Genomic DNA, 24,800 nt, shown 5'->3' with positions numbered 1-24,800 from the left:
TTTGCGTAAAACCAGACTTGCACAACACCGCTTGGAGAATTTCTTTGAGAAATCCTTGAATGAATGAATGATTATTATTATTTTTATTATTATTATTTTAAAAAAACAATCAACTGTATTACGCTTAGTCAACAACTAGCTCTAAGTTGCTTACATAACAGGATAAAATATTCATTAAAAATAACGATAAAAAGAGGCTTTAAAAGCAAATAAAAGCCGACCGTTTTAAAAAAGAAAGCGAGGAAGGGAAGGGGAATGTCCCTTCCTAGTGCTGCGTCTCTCACCACTAGGAAAAACTACCACTGCACGCCCCACCCCAGAAGGGTCCTCCGCGCTGCCCCTGCGTAAAGCTGGGCGGGTCGGAGAGGCAGGCGGCAGGCTTGGTTGCCGGGACTGGATCGAGGGAGCCGGTGGGCTGGGAAGCGTACATAAGAGGCGCTTGAATCTCCGGTCAGCAGTGCGAGAGAGACGTCCGCCCGCTCCTGCCGCCCCTGCCAGGGACTTTTCCTCGGCGAGGAGCAACGGCTGCCTGCCTGCCTGTCTGCCTGCGAGCGCCAGAGCTGCAGCTCACACCCGCTTCAGGTCCACGAAGCCCGCGCCTTCTCCTGCGCGACTGATTCTTCAGGAGATCAGCCTCTCTGGTATGCCGCCGCCCTTCCCTTCGGCTGCTCCTCTCCGGGTGAAAAGCGATCCAACTTGGCCAGAGCCTGAGCATCACCGGGGCAGGAAGGCGAGGCTGTTCTCTTGTTGAGGCTCCTCTGAACCTCGTTTCCAGGTTTGGACCTCAGGCTGGGAAGCTGGTGGGGTAAGTGTTACACGGCCAGGTGTGAAACGTGGAGTAGGGCAGGGATGGGGAAACGTGTGGGGTGTAAGGCTGTAACTCCGTGGGAGAGCATCTGCTTTGCTTGCCAAAGGTATTGGGTTCAACCGCAACCCCGCAGCATCTCCACACAGGGCTGGGGATGTCCCCTGTCTGAAGAGAGCTGCCAGCCAGTGTGTGCAATACTGAGCTAGGTGGACAAAGGTCTTCATTGGTCTATGTTCCTTCGTGACCCTCCAGACTCCAACTCCCATCATATCTGACTGACCACCCAAAAGGTCTATCACAGAAAAATGGGGGGGGGGGGGAGATGCAGGATAGAATGGAATAAAGAGGATTGGTGCATGGTTGTTGTTTTTTTAAGTATTATATGTGAATGTATCCTGTGCATGAATGTCCTTGATTTGCTAGGTTGCCCAATGCACAAGTTGGCCTTGGTGCTTCTGCTTACTAGGGTTGCCAACTTACGAAAACCATGCTTACATGCACAGGTGAGAGCAGCAATCGAGTGGTCCATTGTTAGGCAATCATAATATAATTGAAGCTGCAAAGGAAAATGCTAAGCATATTTATATCAAGGTTCCAGATCAGAGTGCAACAACATCTGGAGGGCATCAGGTTGCCCACCCCTGGGATCAAGGTCCTGGGTACAGTCTAAAGGATCTGAGGACACTACTTTGCTGAAGCTAAGCAGCTCTGGGTCTAGTCAATGCCTCGATGGCTGGCCACCTTGGAACCACAGGCATGCCACCTTGGGTTCTGTCATATAAAAGCTTCCTAAACAACAGTCAGGGTGCATAAGTCTGTGGATCAAGAAAACCAGGGTGCTGTCATGGTTAGTGTCAGACTGAGGAGAGCTGGGTTCAAATCCTTGTCCAGCCACAAAGATCACTGGTTGGCTTTGGGCCCACCTAGCCTACCTCACAGGATTGTTGTAAGGATTAAAGCTGAAGAGAGAACTATGTACACTCACCCACTTGAGCTTTTTTGGAAGAAGGGGGGGATAAAAATGCAATGAGCTAGACAGATATCATGGAGATCTCTTAAAAGACCCATATAAAGAACTTGGTAAGTGAGAAGGAATTTTTTTACTACATATTCTCTCTACCCCCCCCCCCACATCTAAGGCATCTGGGGAAGGAAAGGGGAGGCTGGTGCATCACAAAATAAAGGGTGGGATATTGGTTTAAAAACCCTAATTATTCTATTCTAGTTCTATTCTAATTGATGTAATTTAAGAAGTCCCCAATGAAAGGGTATTGGGGGGGGGGGCTTGAACATATAAGTGTTCTTTCTCCTTCCTGTGTTTAGTTAGTGAAGAAGAGTTTTGTCTGAGCAGGGGGGAGTGTTCCGATTGCCAGGGAAGGCCCCCAGTCCCGAGTGTTTGTGCGGACTCCCTTATCAGCAATGTGTTTAAATAAAGGTGCACCAGGAAAGGTTATATTTAATAACTGTCTGTGAAATTTAGAACATGCTGCTAATGTTTGAGTTTGGGGTGGGGAACTAGGGTGTGGGTGCCACTCATCCCATGTCGCTAGGAAGGATGTGGAATTGACTGGAACTGTTGCAGATTGTGTTATGTGTACTGTGTAAACTGTGCTCTTGTAAAGTGGGCACAAAGTTCTCCTGTTTTGCAGTTATGTCTTTTGGAGATCTTTTCCCGCCACCACTAAAACAAAAACAAAACAACAAAACAACAACAACAAAAGAACTCAATTTTTTAAAAAATCCTCTTCCATTTGAAATGCCGACGGCTCTGGGCTGGAAAACCTCCATAGTTGTACAGTCACATAGCAAACACCACAGTTCAAAGGGAGATAAGCCGCACACCAACAGGCGCAAGCCCAGATTCCCTGCCTTGCACGAGATGAGAGCCGTTCTTGAACGCTCCACCTCCTCGGATTGATGAGCCGCCCGGTGTGTTTCTGTGGACTTTGCCGACTGAGGTCAGAAGGCGACAGTTAATCAAAATGACGCCCCACTACTTCCTAGCATCTGGAAGAGCAAGGCAGAGGTGAGGGGTGGGGGGAGAGGCCCAGATTCCTTCCTTGCCTTCTGACCTTGAGCTGCCCTCCTCTTGAGATTGCTGCTGCTGAGAGTAGAAAACTTATTGCATTGCTGAAGTCTGAGATCATAGAAGGTGCCTTCTTAATCCCTGGTGGCCATGAGATGGGAGGACACAGGGGAGATGCCAGAGAAGGAATCAGAAAGGGGCAGAGGCCGTCTTCGTCTTCCGGGGCTAGGGGGCACAGCAGACACCGCCACCCAGTCTTTCTAACGTGAGAGGTGAGGGGCCTCATCCTTCCTCCAATTTCTTTTTTGAGAAACTTTGAACTTCAATCACAGTTCAGAAACAGTTCCTTTGGAGTTCTAGCTTCATATTCCAAATGTATCATTGGCAACAGGTATCCTGAGAAAAAAAAATACCCTTATCAGATTACCCCCAGAAATTCATTAAATCTGAATTAAATTGGAGGTAAGGGCGGGCGGAATTCAGGCTGGCATCATGTTTTGAGGATGGTGCAAAAATGAGGTGCCTCTTTTCTGTAGTAAAAATCAGCCTGGAAGAACGCCCAGTGCTCTCCCCTCCTCATTTGATCGGCTGCTTTCAGCTGCTCAGTTCATGAGTTCAAGGCTGTACCCTTTTGCTTTCTTTTTCCATCCTGAAGGCAGCGTAAACAGGAAAATGTCCCGAGTTCCATTCCTGGCTAGGAAAGCCTGGGCTCAGGGAAAATGGCTGGGACAGATATATCAGAGGATGTAAGAGACACGATTACAGTGCTCTGGCCAGCCCTGTGCTCCTGGATACCTGAAGGTCAAGCTGAATACCATCTTCCAGCGAGGGAAGCCCAGAACATGCTGGCGAGACCTGTGGGATTTCTTCAGAGGATCTCTTGAGTTGCCAACTGAAGTGGAGGATCCTATTGGGGCAAAACATTTGAATGTTGAACACTGCCCACCCTCCCCTGCAAAATTGCTCCCGAGGTTCCTGTACATTCCTGCATGTTTCATGGAGGGGATTGACTGTCAGGCCAGGCAGGGTGCAGAGCAACCCAAGGGAGACCATCAGTGGGAAGGGCTGCTGGTGCCTGCTGTGAGTGTCTGCCTTCAGGGGCACAATTGCGACTACACTTTGGGGGTACACCTTTTGGAGGATTTGGGTCAGAGTTCCGGAAACACTATTCTGCTGGGGGAAAGTATTGTCCTTGATGTTATTGCCTGCACTGAACAGGTCACTTTAATTTTTTATGTTTTTGTTTTGTATTGTAAATCACTTTGAGCATCATTTTACGGGGTGCACAAGTTGGTATGTATCCAACCAAGCTCCACATAGTGTAAAAGGGAGATCGATTCCTCTGTGTGATTCTCCATCTTTTCATTGTTCTCCAGGACCTGCAGATCCCAGAAGATCAAACAGAAGAATGAAGGCCTTCTGGACTCTCTTGGCCACAGTGCTGTTGGCAGTAGAGGCCCTTGCTCCCCGGGCATCTCGTACGCGGAGGGAGCTGGCCCCGGGATTGCATGAGCGGGGGATCCGGGACGCAGGAGGCTCTTACTGCGAACGCCGTAATGCTTGCTGCCCTGGGAGGGATGATGGCTGCACAGTGCCATACCTGGACACCATCTGCTACTGCGACCTCTTCTGCAACCGCACTGTCTCTGACTGCTGCCCCGATTTCTGGGAGTACTGTTTGGGCATCGAACCTCCATTTGCTGTGCAGAAAGGTAGGTTACTTGCGGGTGGATTGCCTGATCGGTGGGTAGATATATATAACAATGGAGGTGAGTCTGAGGGGAGAGGAGGGGGGTATAGATGTGGGCTGCTTTGCAGACTTTGTTCACACTGCTTGGGGTGCTGATGGTCCAAGTCACCTGGAGGGCACAGGGTTGAGAAAAGTTGTTTAGGTGGTTAGATGTATTGAGATGGGTGTTTGTGACTTGTGCAGATAAGGGTCTGTGGGCATAAGTGGCTGTGTGTGCTGGACAATTATGAATGGTTGCATTTGTGTGTGTTTTCGTTTTCTCTTCCTCTGTGTTAATACTATAGATTGTAGAAACAGATCAGCAGGAAAGTCGCAGCAGGCAGGCTGTTGGTTCCTAGCACTACCCAAGCATTGCTTAAAGAAATAAGCACATGGATAGAATGGTGCCTATTGGAGGTGTGCCAAAGTTTAGGGGCATGGCGACAGACTCTCCTGCCCAGTTCATCACTAAACGCATCCAAACCATGCCCAGTAGTTGTAGATGAGACAGGCTGAGTTCGTGCTACTCTTCTGATCCTTCCTCCCCAAACTGGATTTCTTGCAGTCTGAAAAAAATGCTGCAGAAAACAGAGCACAGGGGAAACACAGGCTGGCAGTGCTTTGATAATGACATCGTGTAGATGCCTTGTAAAAAAATGTTGAAGAAAGAACAACAATTCTATGGTAAATGTCTGTTCTGGAAGCTGGCATAGAAAGCAGCACTTCTTGCAACCTGCATTTAATTTGCGGAACTCACTGCCACAAGATGTAGTAATGACTTTTTTACTTTGGGTGACTTTAATATGGAATTAGAGACAAATTCCTGGAAGGGGATAAGCCACATTCATCAACCAAATGCTCTCCAGATATTTTGGTCCACAGCTCTCTTCAGGTTACACCAGCACCACCACATTGGAGAAGATAGCGAGAGAAGAGGCAGTGCATTTTAGAGTGCCCAGTGTTGGGGCCAAATCATGATCATCATCATGATCATCATCATGATCATCATCATGATCCTACCTTTTCCCCAGACTGGGAATCAAGGAGGCTTACAGATAAAATAATTAGGATGCTGTTGTTGCAATGTTACACTGGGCCTTTGGCTTGATCTGGGAAATACCAACCTTATGATTAAATGTGTGGATTTATTATTACAGTATTGGGATTCTCCCATTCACCTCACCCCACATGCTGAAGACGTCAGTGTTTGGGTCCTTAAATCTGCCTCTACTAGATGTGTCGTGCAAATATGCCCTTGGCACAATCACAGTCCCCAGAGCCCCAGTAGGGATACTTCCGCAGCAGCTGCAAAATCCCCTTGACCCCCTTTAAGGAAAATGTGATTTCCCCTTCCATCCTTGCTTAAAACAATAGGCGCCTTTCTCTTGAGCGTCTCATAGAAGGGCTGATGGTGGGGAATGCCTTCAGCTTCCCCCAGGGCTCTGGCTTCCCTCTGAAATAAGACATTTAACCCCATCAAAGCTGAATTCAAATGGGAAATAGAAATTTTCATTTTGGGCTAAATTTTCTCCTTGCCCCAAGCAGTTAATTTCTAAAAAGAGCAGTGCTAAACCCTAGCCTGGAAACCAATTCCACACTCTCAAGTTTTGGTGTGCATGGACTATTTCATCCTCCCACCCCCCCAAGTGGTGGGAAAAAAGCACTTTGAGCATACTCAGATAAATTGTCACGTTTATTGCTATTTTTCACATTGGGAGGTACCTTATCCTGAGACGCAGGAGGCAACCTAATGCTGAGCCAGACCATTGGTCCATCTAGCTCAGCCTCATCCTCACTGACTGGCAATGGCTGTCAGGGTTATAGACCAGGGACATCCCCAGCTCTCCCTAAAGTGAATAATAATAATTATAATAATAAATGATTTGCAAACCAGATGTCCTGCCTTCTGGTCATTGACCCCTCTATTACAGTACTGCCTACACTGAGAGATAGCCATTCTCTGGGGCATTGGCGATGCTGCTGAGTTCATGGCAGAGACAACCTTCTCAAAGGAGGCTTCCTGACTTGCAAGCTGGTCAGGAACACCACCTTCTGTTACTGCCACAAGATCATGCATTATCACATTCCCATTGTTCCACCTCCACTGTCAGAGGCAGCATGTCTCTGAATACCAGTCTCTGGAAGCTGCAGGTGCAGCGAGTGCTGCTGCCCTCAGGTCCTGCTTGCGGGCTCCCTGTAGGCATCTGATTGGCAACTGTGAGAAGAGGTCCTTAGCCTGGTCCAGTAGGGCTCTTTGTATATTCTTATGTTTCTGTACATTACTGCCAACAGGTAACACATATCTTCTTGAAACTGACTTCTCAGAAGGCAAAGGGGTAACTGCACAGGAGTTTCAGGGCTCACAGAGCAGAATTACATGCCTGAAACCTTCCTCTTGCCCCTCCCTACACAACTAGGAAAGTTATGTACATTCTGGACTCCAATGGGCCACTAGCAGGCTCTTCCTATCTTCTTAAGAGCTAGGGTTTGCCCCTCCCTTCACATTTTCCAAGCCCGACTTAGAAAATGGCATTTGAAACATGCTCCAGCCTTGAATTAATCAAACTTTGACCCTGAGCTCTCGATCCAAACCCTCAGCGCAGGAGTGCGAACTCTACTGAACACAGTGAGATTTTATACAGTTCAACCTTTGCAAGCTTCAACCAGCCTTTTGTACTCTGGAAAGGTTAAAAGGGTAGAATTTATCCCATACTTTCCATGTACATTTATGGAGGGAGAGAAGCTTCTAAACAGTAAGTTATTGTTGCTCCAGAACCAGGGTGTGGTACGTAATTAAGCCAGGCTACATCAGTGTGTCGGTTCCCCCAGCATGCCTTATAATATTTTAGTGAGAAATTACAAGAAATGTGCTGCAGGGTTTAGCTCGGATGATAAAGCCCTGAAGGCTTAATGATGTCTTTTGTAATATTTGATGTGCTTACAGTATACAATCAGAGCATGGCAGGGGTTAATAGACGCCCATAAACACCAGCAGCTACACCCAAGCAGTGCTCTCAGCTCTTTCTCTTTCTTCTCTATCTGATTTTAGCTGGTTTGAAACTGCACAACTGGTTCCCAAACCATTTCTCTGCTGCCCCTCTCACTAGCTGGAGCAGAGTCTTGCCTTCCCAAACTCTGCTGGGGGTTGTATTCCAAAAACCGGAGAGAGATTCCCAGCAATCAGGAGTCTCTCCCCCATTGCTGGTTCCTATTGATTATGGCTGGTGTGTGTGTGTACACATACATACATACATACATACATACATACATACATACATACTGCTTTTTGGCCCAAATGCCCCCAAAGTGATGGACAAAATAGAAAAGAAAAATACAATAAAGTATGATAAATTCAAATATAAGTGTACAATAAATATAATGCAATATAAGCATGACATCTGGGCTATTAGTACAAGCAATCAGCCTAACTAAATATTGCTTTCCCAGCATCCACAGCTGTAAACAGTTGTACAGAATACTGCACTGAATCCTGATATTAGGAGGTTGAGTCCCTCTACCAAAATGCAAGCTTTATTGTTATCTATATGGATCCATATGCACTCAGTTTCCCATCCCAGTTTTCTCCTTGTTCCCTTTTTTCCAGCCTGCATCCGTAATGGACACAAGTTCCCAACAGGCTCAACCTACAGAGATAACTGCAACTTCTGGTAAGTTGGGCTCTTTGATCACAGGAGCATTTTTTTCAGTCAAAGTCTTGCTGCCAAAGGTTCCCTTCAGGCCGTCAGCATTTGGCAGAAGGAATCTGAGCGCATGCTAGAGCTTTCAGTTTGCACTGCTTAACAAATCCTCACCACAAAAAATCTGCTTTAAAAAACTTGTATGGACTTTTGCAGTTAGGAAAGTGGCAGGGAAATGCGTTGAAATAAGCTGGATGAATGACAATGCTTGATTATGCTTTTGTATGTGTTGGAAGCCGCCCAGAGTGGCTAGGGCAACACAGTCAGGAGGGCCCGATGCAAATAAAACAACAACAACAGCTATTATTATTATTATTATTATTATTATTATTATTTAGTGTAAACACAATAAACACAGAGCATGGTTAAGCTATGGAACTCACTCCCCCAGGAGACAGTGATCGCCACCAACTAGGATGGCTTTAAAAGAGAATTAGACAAATTCATGGAGGAGAAAGCTATTAGTGGCTATTACCTCCTGTCTCCATGGATACCAGTTGCTGGAAGTCAGAATTGTGCTCAGGTCCTGTTTCTAGGCTTCCCATGGGCATCTTGTTGGCTGCTCCGAGAATAGGATCCTGAACTAGATGGGCCATTTGCATGAACATGGTGCTGGACTTGATGCGCCTTTGACCAGATCCAGCAACAAAGCTTTCCTTGTGGTCTGAAAGGCAAAGGGAAGATGAGGGTTAAACAGAGAGTCCCGACTGAGCTCCAGTTAACTGCTCAGCAGGCCCTGGCAGGATGCAGACTCTAAGGGGAGAGTGTTGCTGCCAGGCAGGTCCGTAAAAGGACAAAACCTTTTCTGCCTTCAGGATGGGGAAGGGGGTGGGGGAAAGGATTGTTGTTGCTTTTTAAAGTGCCTTTTGGCTGAGAGAAAATGCCAAGCGTTCTATGAAGCATAGCTAATGTTGGAATTGGCTCCTCGTCAGCAAGGCCACCGTGTTTCCTGAAGACTTCATGAAAAGGATTAGGGCACCTTGCAGAATGTGCTTGCAGAAGGCCTGGCCATAGACCATGTGCAGGGGGAGCTTGGTCAGAGCGCACGCACGCATGCACACACACAGAGGATTTTGGGGGCCTTATCCCAAGTCAGACCATTGTGTCCATCCAACTCAACTGTCTAACAGTGGCTTTCCAGGATTTCAGAGTGGTCTCCCCCAGCTCCACCTGCAGATCCTGGGAATTTAACCTGAGACATTCTGCATGCAAAGCAGATGTCCTGCCACTGAGCTACAGCCCTTCTACTTCCAGCATCCTCAGACCATCAAGCTTTCTTTAATAAAGGAGCCTGTTCCAATAAGTAAACAAAGCTCTTAGCACTAGTCGGATCTCACTTGGAGCTCTGTGTCTTTTTGCAGATTCTGCACTTTGAATTTGGATGTAGTCACACTGGAGCACCTTCAAAGAGAGCAGCAAAGAGGGCCAAGATGATGGGGGGGGGGAAGTCTTGAGTGGGAAGGTAAATGGCAAGGCTGTAGTTAAATGGTGGAGCATCTACTTTGCCTGCAAAGTGTCCCAGATTCAATCCCTGGTGTCTCCAGGCTGGGCTGAGAATATCCTCTATCTTAAACCCTGGAGAGTCACTGCCAATCCGTGTAGGCAACACTGAACTTGATGTTCTGACTCAGTTTAAGGCAGCTTCCCAGGTTCCTATAGAAGTCAGAACTGCCTGTGTTATATCTGTGCTGTGGTCCATCCTGGCTCATCACTTATCTCCTTTGTACTGTTATGAATTTGATCCTCAGGTGATCTGCACCTGGTTCCACAAAGCTTAGAGCTCACTAGTCCTTTGTAACAAACATGAAGAATTTTGTACTGCTCACTGATGAGTTGCTCAGTTTAAGCTGCAAGGTGGTTTGCCAGGGAAGACCTTGGTGGGTGCTATGGCACCTTCACGCAATGCATTGGCAAGCTCTGGTGTAAAGCAGGTTGGTGGCAAGGTTGAAGTTGCTTGGGCACACCAGTGTTGGATTGGCTCTGCCAGTGGGCCAGCACAGCCCCAATGGCATCATCATTCTGCCCAAGCTCACTGCATTCAGGTAAGTGTCAGCAAAGCTGGTGTCAGGAGGGCAGTTCCACACCACCTCGCAGGCCACTGCTGGATCTAGACTTCTGGAAGTATCTGCCTTTGGCTACTAGCTCACCACCCTTCCATAGCTTCGTATATCTAACGTTTCCCATGTCTTCTCTTCTCAGCACTTGTGAAGGAAATGGGCGATGGTCCTGTGAGAACCACGCTTGCCTCATCAATGGGGATATGATAGATGCCATCAACAGAGGGAATTATGGGTAAGAAGAAGAACCTCAATTTGACGAATCAAGCAGGCTGTAGGGAGGAGGCGTCCAACAAAAGTTGGTGGTCTTCATTCCAAGGGAAGTGTAGCGATCGTGAGGAGTGGAGCCACATATCCACCATTTTGCGGCCTGTGGTCAAAGCTGTGGGCAGGAAGGAATAAGCCTAAAGAAAAAGCTGCCATTGCTCCAGCCTTGACCTCAGTGTCATAAAAGGATAGGTTGGCTGGATGTGGAGATGTTGTAAGGCCTGGAACAAGTTCCTGATACCACACCTGAGGGGAGTGGCCCAGGGGGTCTGTGGAACCCAAGCTAGGATCCTCATGGATATTGTCCCCCAAGCTCACCTGAAGAGTCAACCCATTATTCTGATTTAACGCAGCTAGTAGACTTGAAGCTCTTGAAAAATGGTACCTCTAGGAAAATTGTGATTCATTGGTTTCATGCTTCAGTTTTCTTTTGAAGTTCCTCTGTTCAAGAACAAGGTTCATGGCAGAGTGTCCAAGTACAGTGAAATGGTCGCCCACAGTTGCTGGGCTTTTTGTGTGTGTGTGTTTTAAATTGCTATTTCAAGTGTCAAGTTTATGTCCATTTATACTTTTTGCACAGTGGTTGTTCTGTTGCTCTTATGTAGGATGCAGAAAGTCATCGCTGGCAAACGAGAGATTGTCGTCATGTAAGATGAGCTGGACAGTGTCCTCTTGACATTCTGGCTGACATTATTAGGATCTGCAGTAGTGTTTTCTGAGGAGCTGTGGAGATAGGATTGGAACCTGGGTCTGTTGCAGGGTCTGGTCCCTGTGTTTGTGTCTGTGGCCTATTATTCTTGGTGAGGAGCTGTGCTAGCTTGAGGATGTGTACCTACCACCCAAGGCCAGTGAAGGGGAGGTACCTTTGTTGAGGATGGGCTGTTGCTCCTTGGAGTGGATTTAGCTGGGAACTACAAGTAACAAGAAGCCGTGTTATCTAGGCCTGTTGTATAATAAGTCCTTTCTGGGCAACTGTCTGGCTTTGCTGATCTGCATTTTCACTTTGTGGTGTGTGTGTGTGTGTGTATGCTGTATTGATTTATTTAGCAACATTTATATACAGCTTGATTGCAATAAAATCTCTAAGTGTTTGTAGTCTAATAAGGAATTCCAGTTGTGAGTCTCTATCCAATGGGTTAAAACAGATGTGGTTGTATCACAGAGCTTGATGGCAGAGTGCAGACAGTGGTTTTTGTGGTCTGTTCTGGGTAGAAGCTGGAAACTTATAAGATACATGTGGTGGTCAGTATATATCTGACATAAAGTGGTGCTTATATGCCCATTATGTAATGGCACAGTAGTGTTCCGAAAGTTGCATACCTCAGTATTCAGCTGAGCATACCAACGCCTCCATTTTGTTTCTCAGTGGTCCTGTTTGACTCCAGCTCTGTTGGCACAGGGACACCATGTTCAGAATTAGAACTTATTATTATTGTTTTATATTACATTCCAGTTCTTCAAAACGCCACAGCAATCAATTAGTTTCTTTGCGAATTGGGGGGTTCTCACCCTTCCTGGGCAGACTGAGCAGGCAGAGTCTCCCTTTAAATTGCATGCCAGTTCTGAGTCAAGGAAGAATGCCAAGAGGAAAGGGAGCTGGCTTGTCATATATCCAAGAACTATGAAATGGTGGCGTTTTCTTACCAAGGTAGCTGGTTAGTTCCGAATGCTGGCACCCTCTCTAATGGCTCTCTCAGAGTCTCCCTGAGCAAAGGTTCCTCTTCTCAATGGAGTCTCTTCCATCTTTCTTTAGCTGGAGAGCCTCCAACTACAGCCAGTTCTGGGGCATGACGCTAGAGGAGGGCATCCAGTATCGCCTTGGCACCATCAAACCCCCAACTGCTGTCATGAACATGAATGAACTCCATGTAAGTCTCGCTTGGTAGATGATCCAGAAAGGCTCGTTCTGCGCTTCTTCAGTCCAAAGCCTGGGAGTTTTCTTCCTCTGCACTTCTGAGCACAGGACAGTGTAAAATTAAATACAAAAGAACATGTGCATAATTTTCCCAGTTGTGTCAGAAGGGACAAGGGACTGATTTCAGGCACGTAGCTCTTAGAGCTCTGAAACTCACACCCAGTTACCCCTCTGACTTCTGAGAGGTCAGTTTCAAGCCTGTTTTTGTTACCTGTTGACAGTAATTAAAAAAGGGGGGGAAGAAAACATGGAGTGTCTACTGGATCAGGCCAAAAGCCCATCTAGTCAGGCATCCAGCCCTTACAGTGACAGTAATGAGGATGGCCTGGAACGCTGTGCTCTAAATCAGGAAGGCTTACAATCAGTGCTATTTTTCTAGGGAAAGAGGTGCCGGAACTCACCATGAACGCCTCCCTTGTTCACTTATAAGGACAATGTTGCCCACCTGAGAGGTGCCAGAACTGAGTTCTGGTGAGTTCCAGCTAGAAAAAGGCCCTGCTTACAATCTACAACAATATAAGAGGGAGGTCACTTACACTTTTTTGTGGGGAAAAGAGGGAAGATATGTGACTTTGTTAAGAGAAGGGTTTGATTTGATTTATTGTATTTCTATGTCGCTTTTCATTCAAATGAATCCCAAACCAGTTTACAAACAACAAATAACACTAACACAATAGAACATAATAGAACATTACAAATTCACCATCAATCATACAATCTACAAAACAATCCAGAGACTTCAGGGGCCCTGGAGATGTTTGCAAACAAACTCAGCTGCTTCAGCAATTTCAGTCCTCGGGATGAGGGTGGTTTCAGGGGGAGAGGACACATGTCCTTTCTTTTTCTGGCTGTGTTGTTCTTTCCCACTCCTGGGAAGGCCACTGCAGCCCCTCAGGACATCAGCAGAGGCTGCTGATTCAGCAGTGCATTATCCCTGACGTAATCTGCTCCCCTAAAGCAAACACCAGACCAAAGGAAGCCGGCTGAAATGTCAGAGGAATCAAGCCAGGGTGGCCCCCAGATCTCTGCTCTCTTTTTAGAACAAGGAAAGGGAAGAGGCCAGGCTGGACTGAAGGCCCCGCTTTTCCAGCAAGGGAAGCGACGAGACCCTGTCTGTTGGGCTACAAGCACAAGCTGTCCGTCAACAGAACAGGACATGATTCCAAGCCTGAGCAATTTTTGCTCTTGCTCTTGTTGCTTTGAGACTGGGCAACGTGGGGACTTTCAAGGTTATGTAAGCTGGGAGAGGAAGATGCAGGAAAGGGCAGGAAGTTTTACACAGCTTGTATTCTGGTTTCTTGACTCTCAGGGCTTGTTCTGCTTAGTCTGCCTGTGCTAGAAAACAAGGGGTTCAAGAGCTTTTCCGCTTGTCCCATGCTGTCTAGGCACGGGTCTGGGCGGCTTTGCCTTTGCCCTGCTACTTTTACCTGGAAAACCTGCTCTTTAGCACTAAATTGGAGCAGAAGACCAACAATTCTGCCTCAGTGAGTATCTTGAAGCAGCAACCGAGGCGAGCCTGTTGCAAGATATGAATATCCCTGGCCTGATTCCTGTTGCTGTTTCCACTGTGAATCCTGGGTACATTTCCCTTCTCTCTAGTGACTTCCTTCTCCTTCTTTCCCCTCTTTCTGTAGATGAATATGGATGCCAATGAGGTGCTGCCTTCCCATTTCAATGCTGCTGAGAAGTGGGCAGGAATGATCCACGAGCCGCTGGACCAGGGCAACTGTGCTGGATCCTGGGCCTTTTCTACTGCAGGTACCTCACCTCACAGGTGGAAAGAATGTGCCGTAACAATTATGGAGCAGGGAGAGGGCATGTCTTCTGCTACCCTCCTGATGCTCTACTTTGGGGTGGGGTAGGCTAGGCTAACCTGTTCCCATACAGATGTTTTCTGTCATAGCTGTCAATGTTTCCCTTTTTTTAAGGGAAATTCCCTTATTCCGAATAGGATTCCTCGCAAGAAAACGGAAAAGTTGACAGCTATGGTTTTCTGTACCTGTCAATCTACTGTCAGTTCTTCTAGGTGCTCTGGGAATGGGCCTCATCCATTGACTCACACATCTTCAGAGGCCTGTAAATCTTAATAGCAGTACTGGCTCCTTTCCAACATCCTTGGCATGTCTCTGTCCCTGATTATTATCACTGTGCTTGTCCCACCCTCCTGCTGTGACACTCTGTTGCCTCTTCCTCCTATTGTACTGATGCTAAGGGACTCTGGGAACAGTAGTTCTTGAGAGGGCATCACTCATAGGGAGGCGCACGTCTTTCAAGCAACGCCCTAGACTTCCCTGTACAAGCTGTTCTCACACATAGAGGGGCCAGACATACCTCATCTTAATGCAGATTGTGAACCCCTGGTGTCCCCTTTAGTTCCCTCTCATCCATCCGGTGTTCTCTTCCTACTACTGCTGCCCCTCACTTTCTCCTCCCTAAATCTGGAGATTCCTTATGCTTTGAAAATCCAAATAGGAGAGCTGCATCAACTGCATGCTACTGTAGCACAATGCTAATGCTCCTGTGATTCAAGAAACCACCTTCATCCTCATTACTAGCTCTCCAGACTTCTAACCACATGTGTCTTCTCACCAGCGGTGGCCTCGGACAGGATCTCCATCCACTCCATGGGACACATGACTCCCGCCTTATCGCCCCAGAACCTCCTCTCCTGCAACACTCGCAACCAGCAAGGCTGTAGTGGGGGCCGAATTGATGGGGCCTGGTGGTTCCTGCGCAGGAGAGGGTGAGTTTGTGCAGAAAAGTCCACTTCTTCACATTCAGAAATGGAACCTGGTGTAGCAATGCAAGTTGATGAAGTTGTCAACCTGCACGGGACAGAAAAGGTCTCTGTGCGAATGTGACATGGCCTAGTGTAGCACTGGAGGCTTTCCAGAACCCTTTTGGATCTCCCAGATTCTGCCAGGCCCCCAGTTTTGGCTCTGCTGTGAGTCCACGAAGGTAGAAAGAACAAAGGGATCATATGCTGAATTTGACTTAAACTCAAATGTTCAGGCATTGTCATTTTACAGCAGGCTGTTGAATTACAGAACTGTGACATTCAGACTTTCCACCTCTACATATAGCTACCATGGAAGCCCAGTGCATTGCAGAAGATTCTGGGGAGTTTGCATCCACTGCACAATGAGACTGCATGGGGTGTTTCACCACCAGCTTGCATGGAATAGGAATTCCCCCTCCCCCCAAAAAAATGCACACAAGAGCAGTCATGGGGAAGAAACAAAGTTCAATGGTAGAACAGTTCCTTGGCATATTACTGTCTAATGACCTGTGGCCTGACTCTGAATAAGGCAACTTCCTATGCACATATTGTCTTTCACAGAAGATCAGCCTCCATTACTCTCCTTGTCATGTGTCTTGAAAACTGCTAGGCAATACTGGTCTGGCATTGTTATAGGGCTGGAGGGCTGGGGCTATTAGCCTTTGATGACTGGGAAGGCTAGAAGGCTGGGAAAAGTATCAACACAACTAGCAGGGGATGGCAGGTGGGGGGGGGAGGAAGGGTGGGAATGGAAGGGTCTTGAAGGAGTTGCATGTAAAGACTTAAAGCTGAACAACTCGTGACATTAGGCAGGTGGGTTGGCATTGCTTGTATCTTAAAAAAAATCTATAAATAACTGCAGCTTTGGGGGGGGGCAAGGGGTGGAAGATCAGGACCATGACACATGAGGAAGGTGTTTTTAAACTGCCCCCCCACCATACGGTGTTCCTGATTGGGTGTGTGTGTGAATCCCTTCCCCCTTCAATTTCTATAGGAGGGAAGGGTTAAATAATCACCTCCCTGCTCATGCTGTCCCAATAGTTCCCCATCCTGGGTGACTCCTAGTTAGAGGGGTTTTTTTTTTAAGGTACATACATACCATGTTCTTAACCCATCACCCTTGGGAGTGAGCAAGTCTCCACATAAGCCGTTCAGTTACCTACAAAATCTCATACTTTTCTTCTTTCCCTCTCCCCCACCTTCGGTCTTCCAGAGTGGTGACGGACGAATGCTACCCTTTCACCAGCCAGGAAAAAGACAGCACCCCGCCTGCAACCCCTTGCATGATGCATAGCCGCTCCACAGGCCGGGGCAAGAGACAAGCCACGGCACGCTGCCCCAACCCATGGACGGACTCCAATGAGATCTTCCAGTCCACCCCTGCGTATCGCCTCTCCTCTAACGTGAGTGCTGTAGAGCATGGGCTGAGCACAGCTGACAGTTCTGGGCAGGGTTTTCAAGCTAGAGCTGTGTGCAAATGGCCTCTTTAAATCCTCTATCCTATTGGTGGGCACATCTATATTTGTGGTGGAGGCGGGCAGGGTCCCAGTACTTTATTTGTGGTGGGGATTACTCTTAAAAGTTGCAGTAGTGGATTTTCTTTCTTTTGTCACAAAGCTGTATTTTCCTGTTGCACGGTGTAGCTTCAACTATGCAGTCAGCCTGACCACCTTTTGCCTCTTCTACCAAGTCCTAGCCTATGCATCCTTCTGGGGTGCTGTCAGGGAGATCTGCCATCAAAAATGGTGGAGAATCTTGGGAGGAAATTTTACAAAGTATCTTTCTTTTTATAGGGTTTTTAAAGCTGTTTATGATATGTTTGTAAAATGCCTTGCTACTCTTCCGTCTGCTTGCAGGAGAAAGAGATCATGAAGGAGTTAATGGAGAATGGACCAGTGCAAGGTGAGCTATGGATCTCCCCCAGGAAAAAACCCCGAGAGATTTGTAGCTACAGAGCTTTTCCAGAAAGCACTTTGAGGAAGAGCAGTCTACCTGAGCATTTAGAACCTTAGCTCCAGTGCTTTATCCTGGCCAGGAAGAGGGCATAGACTTGGCAGTCTCATCCCCACTGCCAGCCTGGTGTAGAAATGATTATTTACAGCACTGTGGTGCCCAGTATGGAAGACACAATGATGAGAACAGGAAGCCAGCTCCCAAAAATGTTGTCTTTTCATATTTTGTACAAAAAAACCATGCCTCTGTCACAGCAACCTGCACTGCTCCTGCAACCCTCAGAGATAAAAAAAAACCCAGTAGAAGTCGGTTTGTGATCTTTAGGATAGGCACAATCAAGACAGACCCTCCGTTAGGAAATTATCAATGATTAAGCTTGAGGGAGTTGGACTCTGGATTTCAATGGTTCACAGATCTCTATGACTGAGATTTCTGAGACAGTGATGTAAGACAGAAGAAAACCCTCATGCATTAATAGGGAATTGTGTGTCCCTCTGCCACCGGTGCATTCATCACATGTGGGAAGAGACTCTATGATCAGAGGTCCAGTCATGACCCACCTCCCTTGCATAGAGAAGCTTCATGCACATAGTTGGAGGGGGGCATTCTTGGGTGCATCAGCAAGGAAGGGGGCAGCCTGTGTAATCCTTTCACATGTTCTTTGAACACATGGAAGATGTTTGCTCCATTTCACCAGCACCAGCAATCTTGGAAGGGTTGTGCTGATATACATATAACACTACATACAAACAGTTTTGCCATTGGGTGGGTGGGGGTGGAGGGCTTAATTTGAGTCTGGAGCTAGATATTACGAATGCCATGTCCTTGTCATTTAAAGCAGAGCACACTGGACGTTCAGCACCACAAAGTTGTTCAAAAGTTTCACAGATGGAAAGAAAGAAAAATAAATTAATTTCAATGGTTTAAATCTCAAAAGGATAATAGTAGTAGTAGTAGTAGGATGATGATGATGATAGATGAACATGGTTTGTAGCCAGTGCTCGTCCTACTCAGAGTAGATCCATAAAAGTGAATGAGCAAGACTAAGCTAGGCCTATTAATCACAATGGAGCAGCTCTGAGTAAAACGTAGTTAGATATAACCCTGCGTTAGGGTCAGTTGATCTTAATTTGCTCCCTCCTATTCAAGTATGTTTCCTGCTTGGCAGGGGGTTGGACTCGATGGCCCTTGTGGTCTCTTCCAACTCTATGATTCTATGATTCTAAGTACAGCGTTCTATTCACAATGCCACACTGACTTTCAAAAGTGGAATCACACAACCCACAGACTACTAGCAATGGGTATCACCACCACCAGCCCAAGTTTTACCCCCTGCCTTCCAAGCCCTGCAAGCCCAATCACAATCCTTTCTGGCCCCCATGATCAGCTCCATCATCCATAGTGCAGAAATGCACACCTGCTTCTTGACGGAAATTCAGCCGGTATGCCTATCGTAGAAATCTAAATGGTGTGTTCACACAGCAAACCTGCTTAACAATTCCATCTTCTGAAGAAATTCTGGCTTTGTGAGTGTAAGAACCCTTAACAGGATTCTCAGCCAGATTGCAATTACTAGGATCCTTTGGGGTGCACATATGCAAGTGTGAATGTGCAAGCCAAGAGAGTTATAAAACTGATACACGTTTGTAGTGCAGACAGGCCTCCAAAGAGTTGGTGGTGAAGTTGACGTCAGAGGTGGAGGGTCTGTGCCTGCCGACTTTTTCCTGTTGCTTACTTCATCTTTCTCTTCTTGTACAGCCATCATGGAGGTGCATGAAGACTTCTTCATGTATAGAAGTGGCATTTATCGGCACACATCTGTAGCTGCTGGGAAGCCAGAACAGTACCGACGGCACGGCACCCATTCCGTCAAAGTCACTGGGTGAGGGATATTGCTTGAGGGGGTAATGTTGGTTGGTTCAGGGGCTGCCTTTCTACTGATCACAGGAATATCCAATTGCATGGTATTCTCACATGTTATGTCCTACCAGATCATGACAAGGGCCGGTTCAGTCGAGCGTTCTGTTTCCCACAGTAGGCAGCAGCTTCTGAGAGCCTCAGAGCAGGGCATGAAAGCGATTGACTACTGAACCACTCTGAGAATGGTAGCTCTGTGGGGGCAATAGGGGCCTCCTAACATCTCTCAGGGACGCGGGTGTGGGTTAAACCACAGAGCCAAGGGCTTGCTGATCAGAAGGTTGGTGGTTCAAATCCCCGTGACGGGGTGAGCCCCCGTTGCTTGGTCCCTGCTCCTGCCAACCTAGCAGTTCAAAAGCACATCAAAGTGCAAGTAGATAAATAGATACCGCTCCGGTGGGAAGGTAAATGGCGTTTCTGTGCACTGCCTCTGGTTTGCCAGAAGCGGCTTGGTCATGCTGGCCACATGACCCGGAAGCTGTATGGAGGCTTCCTTGGCCAATAAGGCGAGATGAGCGCTGCAAACCCAGAGTCGTCCGCGACTGGACCTAATGGTCAGGGGTCCCTTTACCTTTAACAGCTCTCAACATCCATAACAAACTGCAGCTCCCAGAATCCTTTGGGGGGGAGGCATGACTGGTTAAAATTCTATCATGGTGCTATAAATGTATGGCATGAACGTATGAATGTATGGCCTGTGTATGTTTTGGTTGAGAGGTGTGTGAGCTTGGCCCTGGCCCCAGAATTTGGGAGAGGGCACCAGTTGCAGGAAAAAGGAATAAAGGAGACCTTTGGGTAAAGAAAAATGTTTGTTTTTGTTTTTTAAAGGTGCTTCTGAAGGCCTCCTCTCTTTTCCCAGGGTTGGGTTGGGGGTTGGCAGTTGCAGAGGACATCCTCCACAGGCTGTTTTAACCTGGAAGAGGGGGCAGAATTTCCTCATATTACTCCTTCCTCTTTGTGGCTCTTCTTGGACCCCTGATGACTGCCTGGCCTTGTGACTCTTTGGAGCTTACTCTGCCCCCCCCCCTCTCTCTCTCTGTGTGTGTGTGTGTGTGTTTGATGGTGGGCACCATAGGGAGTTCAACATGTTTCCTCTCCGCGGGGCCACGTGGCTTCCTCTCCACTTTCCCTCATTTGGTGGGCACTGACTGGACAGTGGAGTTTGATCCATGCCAGCTCACTGCTGCTCGAGGAATGAGGAAGGAAAACTAACAAGAGAGGCCCTGCAGGGGGAGAGTAGAGGCTCTTGAGAACAAGTCACTGCCAGATAAGGCCACTCTTTGGGGGGAAAGTGAGAACTTTTCTCTCTGACATCAAACAGCTGCCAGCCGGGTGAAAGAGTCATTCTTTGGGTGAGCTGAACACAGCTGGAGCAGATTCCCCTCTGAGATCTCTTTCACCAGGACTGAAACGGCTTCAGAGACTTATTCCACAGCATGCAAAAGACTCTCCAACGTTTCGCAGATGAAATGGGGAGACTGCTGTGTGTGTTTTTAGTCTGTTATGGCTAAAACAACTAATGCATCATCTGCAGTATACATTTTAAGCAGTTTTATATCACTTTAAAGAGTCATGGCTTTGTACCCTCCAAAGGATTCTGGGAACTGTAGTTTGTGAAGGGTGCTGAGGGCTGTGCCTTAGACTGAGAGCCTGAAGGGAAGGGAAGGGAATAGATTGTCTTCTCACTTCTAAGCTGCTGTGGATGAAATGCTAATAATAATAAGAATGTTACTTATAATACTGTGTGAGGGATGAGGAATTCTCACTGGATTGGAACAAGCTGGGAATACAGCAGAAACCTAAACAAAACATTGGCACCAGGCGATGCTTTGAGTCTTTTTAACTTGACTCACAGACTGCAAGTACACAGAATGTTGCCACAGTTACCCATTCCAACACTGAGATCAAAACACTCAGAGATGGGCAAAGGCCTCTGCTTAGGGCAAAGGAAAACACTGAACTATGGGGGCAAGCTAAGGAGAAACAAGTGGAGGGCTCCCAGCCAGCTAGATCACGCTGTCTTTTCCACTTGGGCTTATCTTCTCAAGCTGCTTGCAGAAGGAAATGACAGACCAGATTCTGAGCTAATCAGTAAGGAATGAAATGGGAAACCCCTTCCAGTCGGACACCAAGCCTGCTTTGCTAACACCTGACCAAGAACTTTGGGCATCTCTCCCAGACAGGCAGTATGAAGTACTGCCACTAACTTTGATGGCTTTATAAGGGGACTAGACAGATTCATGTACCAGCAGCTACTAGACATTATATTTATCTGTAACCTCCAGATTCTGGGCAATAACGAATGGTAGAGCATCTGCTTTGCATGCAGAAGGTCCCAAGTTCAATCCCTAGAAGCATCTCCAGGTAGGACGAGGAATGCCCCCTACCTGAAACCTTGGAGAGCTGCTGCCAGTCAGTGCAGAGAACACTAAGCCAGATGGGCCATGGTTTGACTTGGTATAGGGCAGCTTCCAAGGAAGGCTTTCCCCTCCATGTGCTACTTGTAGGATTCCTAGAGGCATCTGGTTGTCCCATCGTGGAAAACAGGATGCTGGAATCCAGAGGGTCTCTTGTTATGATCTTCTCAAACCAGAAGGATGACTGTAATGGGGTTGGTTAAAACCTAGCAATCAAAGCGACAACAATGCTTCATTTTTTGTGAAATGCATTCCACTGAGCAAATCTGTCATAAAACAGCTTCCTGACATGTTAAAGAAGGATGGGTACAATTATTATTATTATTATTATTATTATTATTATTATTATTATTATTTATACCCCACCCATTTGGCTGGGTTTCCCCAGCCACTCTGGGCAGCCCCAAACAGAATATTAAAAACATGATAAAACATCAAACATTAAAAACTTCCCTAAACAGGGCTGCCTAGTGGCCCAAACACTGGATGTTGCCTCTGAAGCATATATTTTATTCCAGGTCCTTTTGGCTTTATCATATTTTAGTTAAAGTGTGGCAAAATATTTATCACTTTCAGTTTCATTTGTAAGTATGGACCGAAGAATCTGTCAAATTTCATTTTGGTTTCTTATCGTTCCAGTCTTAAAGATGTTTGCCACGTTTCCACATAATATTATTCTTACTGTATTAAGATCTGCATGAACATTCATCAGTGTTTTGGTCCGATTACTCCAAATATACACTTTTTTTTGCAAGCAGTTTCCCTAATATTTGTTAATTGTCCTTCATCAGAAGATGCCTGGGTGGTGTGCAAATGTGTGGCTGAAATCTTTTGCATAGCACATGATAAGGAGGACCACTCAACAAAGCTGTCTCTTTCATTCTGTGTCACAGGTGGGGAGAGGAACAGCTGCCTGATGGGTCAAATCAGAAATACTGGGTGAGTGCTGCCATTTCTTAACCAGGAATTGCCACAAATTTAGGTATTGTTCATTTGAGGTATTTCATTTAAGGTCTTCCATCATAGAGTTCAAGGTGGCATAGATGGGTGCCCAGTCAGGGCATTTCCAGACTGTCACTGTTTACAGGTGGAATTCAGTCAAATCCTGGCAAATTCAGCCTGTGCGCTCAAAGCTGATTTGGAACTCTTGTGAAATAAACCTGCTTTCCTAAGAAATCAGACTCGGGATAAGGAAAAATATGGGGAAATGAAAGTGTGTGATAAAACTCCCTTTACACAACATCATCTAATCTCTCCACAAACAAATCAGGATGAATGCTCATTAAAGAGGGGATCAGGGAGCAACCTCAGTGTGGGGGTGATGACCAAGACACTGACCCAGACCCAAATTTTTTTAACTTCAGCAAGTGGCTGCAACATATACCTTCAAAGCCCACAATGGGACCTTTTAATAATTATTCGTTATCCTAGACATCTATTTCTCCGGATCTCTCCTGCCCCGCTGTCTGCAAGTAAGCGCTGCTGTAAATGAGGCTTGAAGACAGTGCCAGTCAGCTGATTGGAAACTCTGGAATGTAGCCGATCCCAGCAGGGCTTGAAGTCACCACCAACCAGCTGGTAGTGGGTGGCATCAAGCTATGCTGCAAAGGAAAAAGGGTTCCCTGAGGTGGGTGCCCCCTCCACCTGTCACTGACCCACTGGGCTCAAGATCTGGCCTGTTGAGCTGAAAGGTTCCCCATCCTCATTTTAATGTGAGACTTGGTGTAGCAAAGCCACTATGAGATAGTGTTACAAAGCAGGAATCCCCAGTTTAAAACTCGCCTCTGCCATGAACTCACTTGACAGCCTTAGGTGAGCTTCTCTTTTTCTCTTTGCAAGATAATGGGGATAATACTGACAATACATGCCTTGCATGCTTGCTGTAAGGATGGCAACAAGATTGCTATGTATGAATGCTATGGCGCAGTATAAATGTGAAAAGCTGTTTTGTCGGAAACCATTAATGGCTCATGTTATCTTCTGGGCAATTTTGTGTCTCTGGCTTCAGATTGCTGCCAACTCGTGGGGCAAGGACTGGGGAGAGGACGGCTACTTCCGCATTGCCCGTGGGGAAAATGAGTGTGAGATCGAAACCTTTGTGGTAGGCGTCTGGGGCCGAGTCGGGATGGAAGACATGCACCACAAGAAGTGAGGAACTTGGTAGACTGACCTTGCATCAGCAGGTCACCAGGGAGAACTTCCTTCCTTTCGCTGCCCACACCTTTTTTCTTCTCCAAAAAAAGAAAACAAAATCAAATCCGAGATCTGGATCAGCCAAAGAACAACACACAGCTCCTTTTCACCACTGTGTCTGTCTCTGAAGAGAACAATGCTTGACCACATTCTGGGGTCTGCACAAGACTGTGTGAGGCCTAGGACTGTTCTTGAAGCCCTGGGCACGTCTAAAAGGCTTTGGATGGCCTTCTTGGAAACTTTGGAAGCTCCTTGAGAACTCAAGAAACAGCTGGAGAGGGGGAAGTTTTGTCAGAAGGGACCAAGGAAAGTTATTCTGTCTGACACCCCCTTGCTCCTCTGCATCTTTGTTAGCCTACACTCAAAACCCAAAGTTTGCCACAGAGACATCAGAAGCAAATAAGGAACACCCTGTCAATTTTGCCTGAAGAGTGGCTAATGCCATACAGTGAACTGTATGGGAGGACAAATCAGCATCTCATTTTCTGTGGGTATCCAGTAATCTCTTGTACACCTCACCAGTGCCTCAAAATGAAGCCATTTCAGAAGTGCTGGTTTCTCTGACCTGATGTTCGACAGTGGTTTGAGTCAGGAACAAGCCTCTTTCGAGGAATTGGCAGCCATCGTAATGCCAACAGTTGTGGGCTTCTCATGTCAAACCATTTCGGGCCTCAGATAACATGGGATCTCCCCTTAGCTGCTCCTTCACCTCACACGTGTACCAACACCAGTCTTATGGAGACCACACAAAAACAATCAGGCCTCACAGCCTAATACACATTGTCTCTCGTAAACACTCCCATAGTTTTGTTCCTAGCCACTCCAAATTCCCATTGCTTTACCTCAGCCTGGCTAACATATAAAAGAAAAGAAGGACTCCCGAATCTCAAATCTGCCAGGTGATGCCCTCACAAACAGAGGAGTCAGTCCAAATCACAGGAAGTGCTGTGATTTTGAGAAGACATTTCTAGAACTGCTCAGTTAGGTCCATCATTCTTGGAGACCCAATCCTGAAATGGAAATGGCGTCCAGTTACAGAAT

At 46.8% G+C, this 24,800-nt stretch overlaps 1 protein-coding gene across 1 annotated transcript; it reads left to right on the top strand.

Annotated features, from left to right (window-relative positions):
- Nucleotides 1-4,242: 4,242 nt before the first annotated feature.
- TINAGL1 (tubulointerstitial nephritis antigen like 1) lies at nucleotides 4,243-24,307 on the top strand (the record flags this gene model as incomplete). Its single annotated transcript, XM_083625277.1, has 11 exons — nucleotides 4,243-4,546; nucleotides 8,168-8,231; nucleotides 10,461-10,553; nucleotides 12,339-12,453; nucleotides 14,135-14,258; nucleotides 15,093-15,243; nucleotides 16,493-16,682; nucleotides 17,136-17,181; nucleotides 18,991-19,114; nucleotides 22,460-22,505; nucleotides 23,575-24,307. The coding sequence occupies 11 exons, from the start codon at nucleotides 4,243-4,245 to the stop codon at nucleotides 23,716-23,718; spliced, it is 1,401 nt and encodes a 466-aa protein (XP_083481403.1). The 3' UTR covers nucleotides 23,719-24,307.
- Between the last annotated feature and the right edge of the window lie 493 nt (nucleotides 24,308-24,800).

The sequence above is a fragment of the Podarcis filfolensis genome (assembly GCF_964270895.1).
Source record: "Podarcis filfolensis genome assembly, chromosome: 8".
Taxonomy (NCBI): Eukaryota; Metazoa; Chordata; class Lepidosauria; order Squamata; family Lacertidae; genus Podarcis; species Podarcis filfolensis.
Note: the sequence above shows the minus strand (reverse complement) of the source record. Positions and strands in the feature narration are given on the sequence as shown.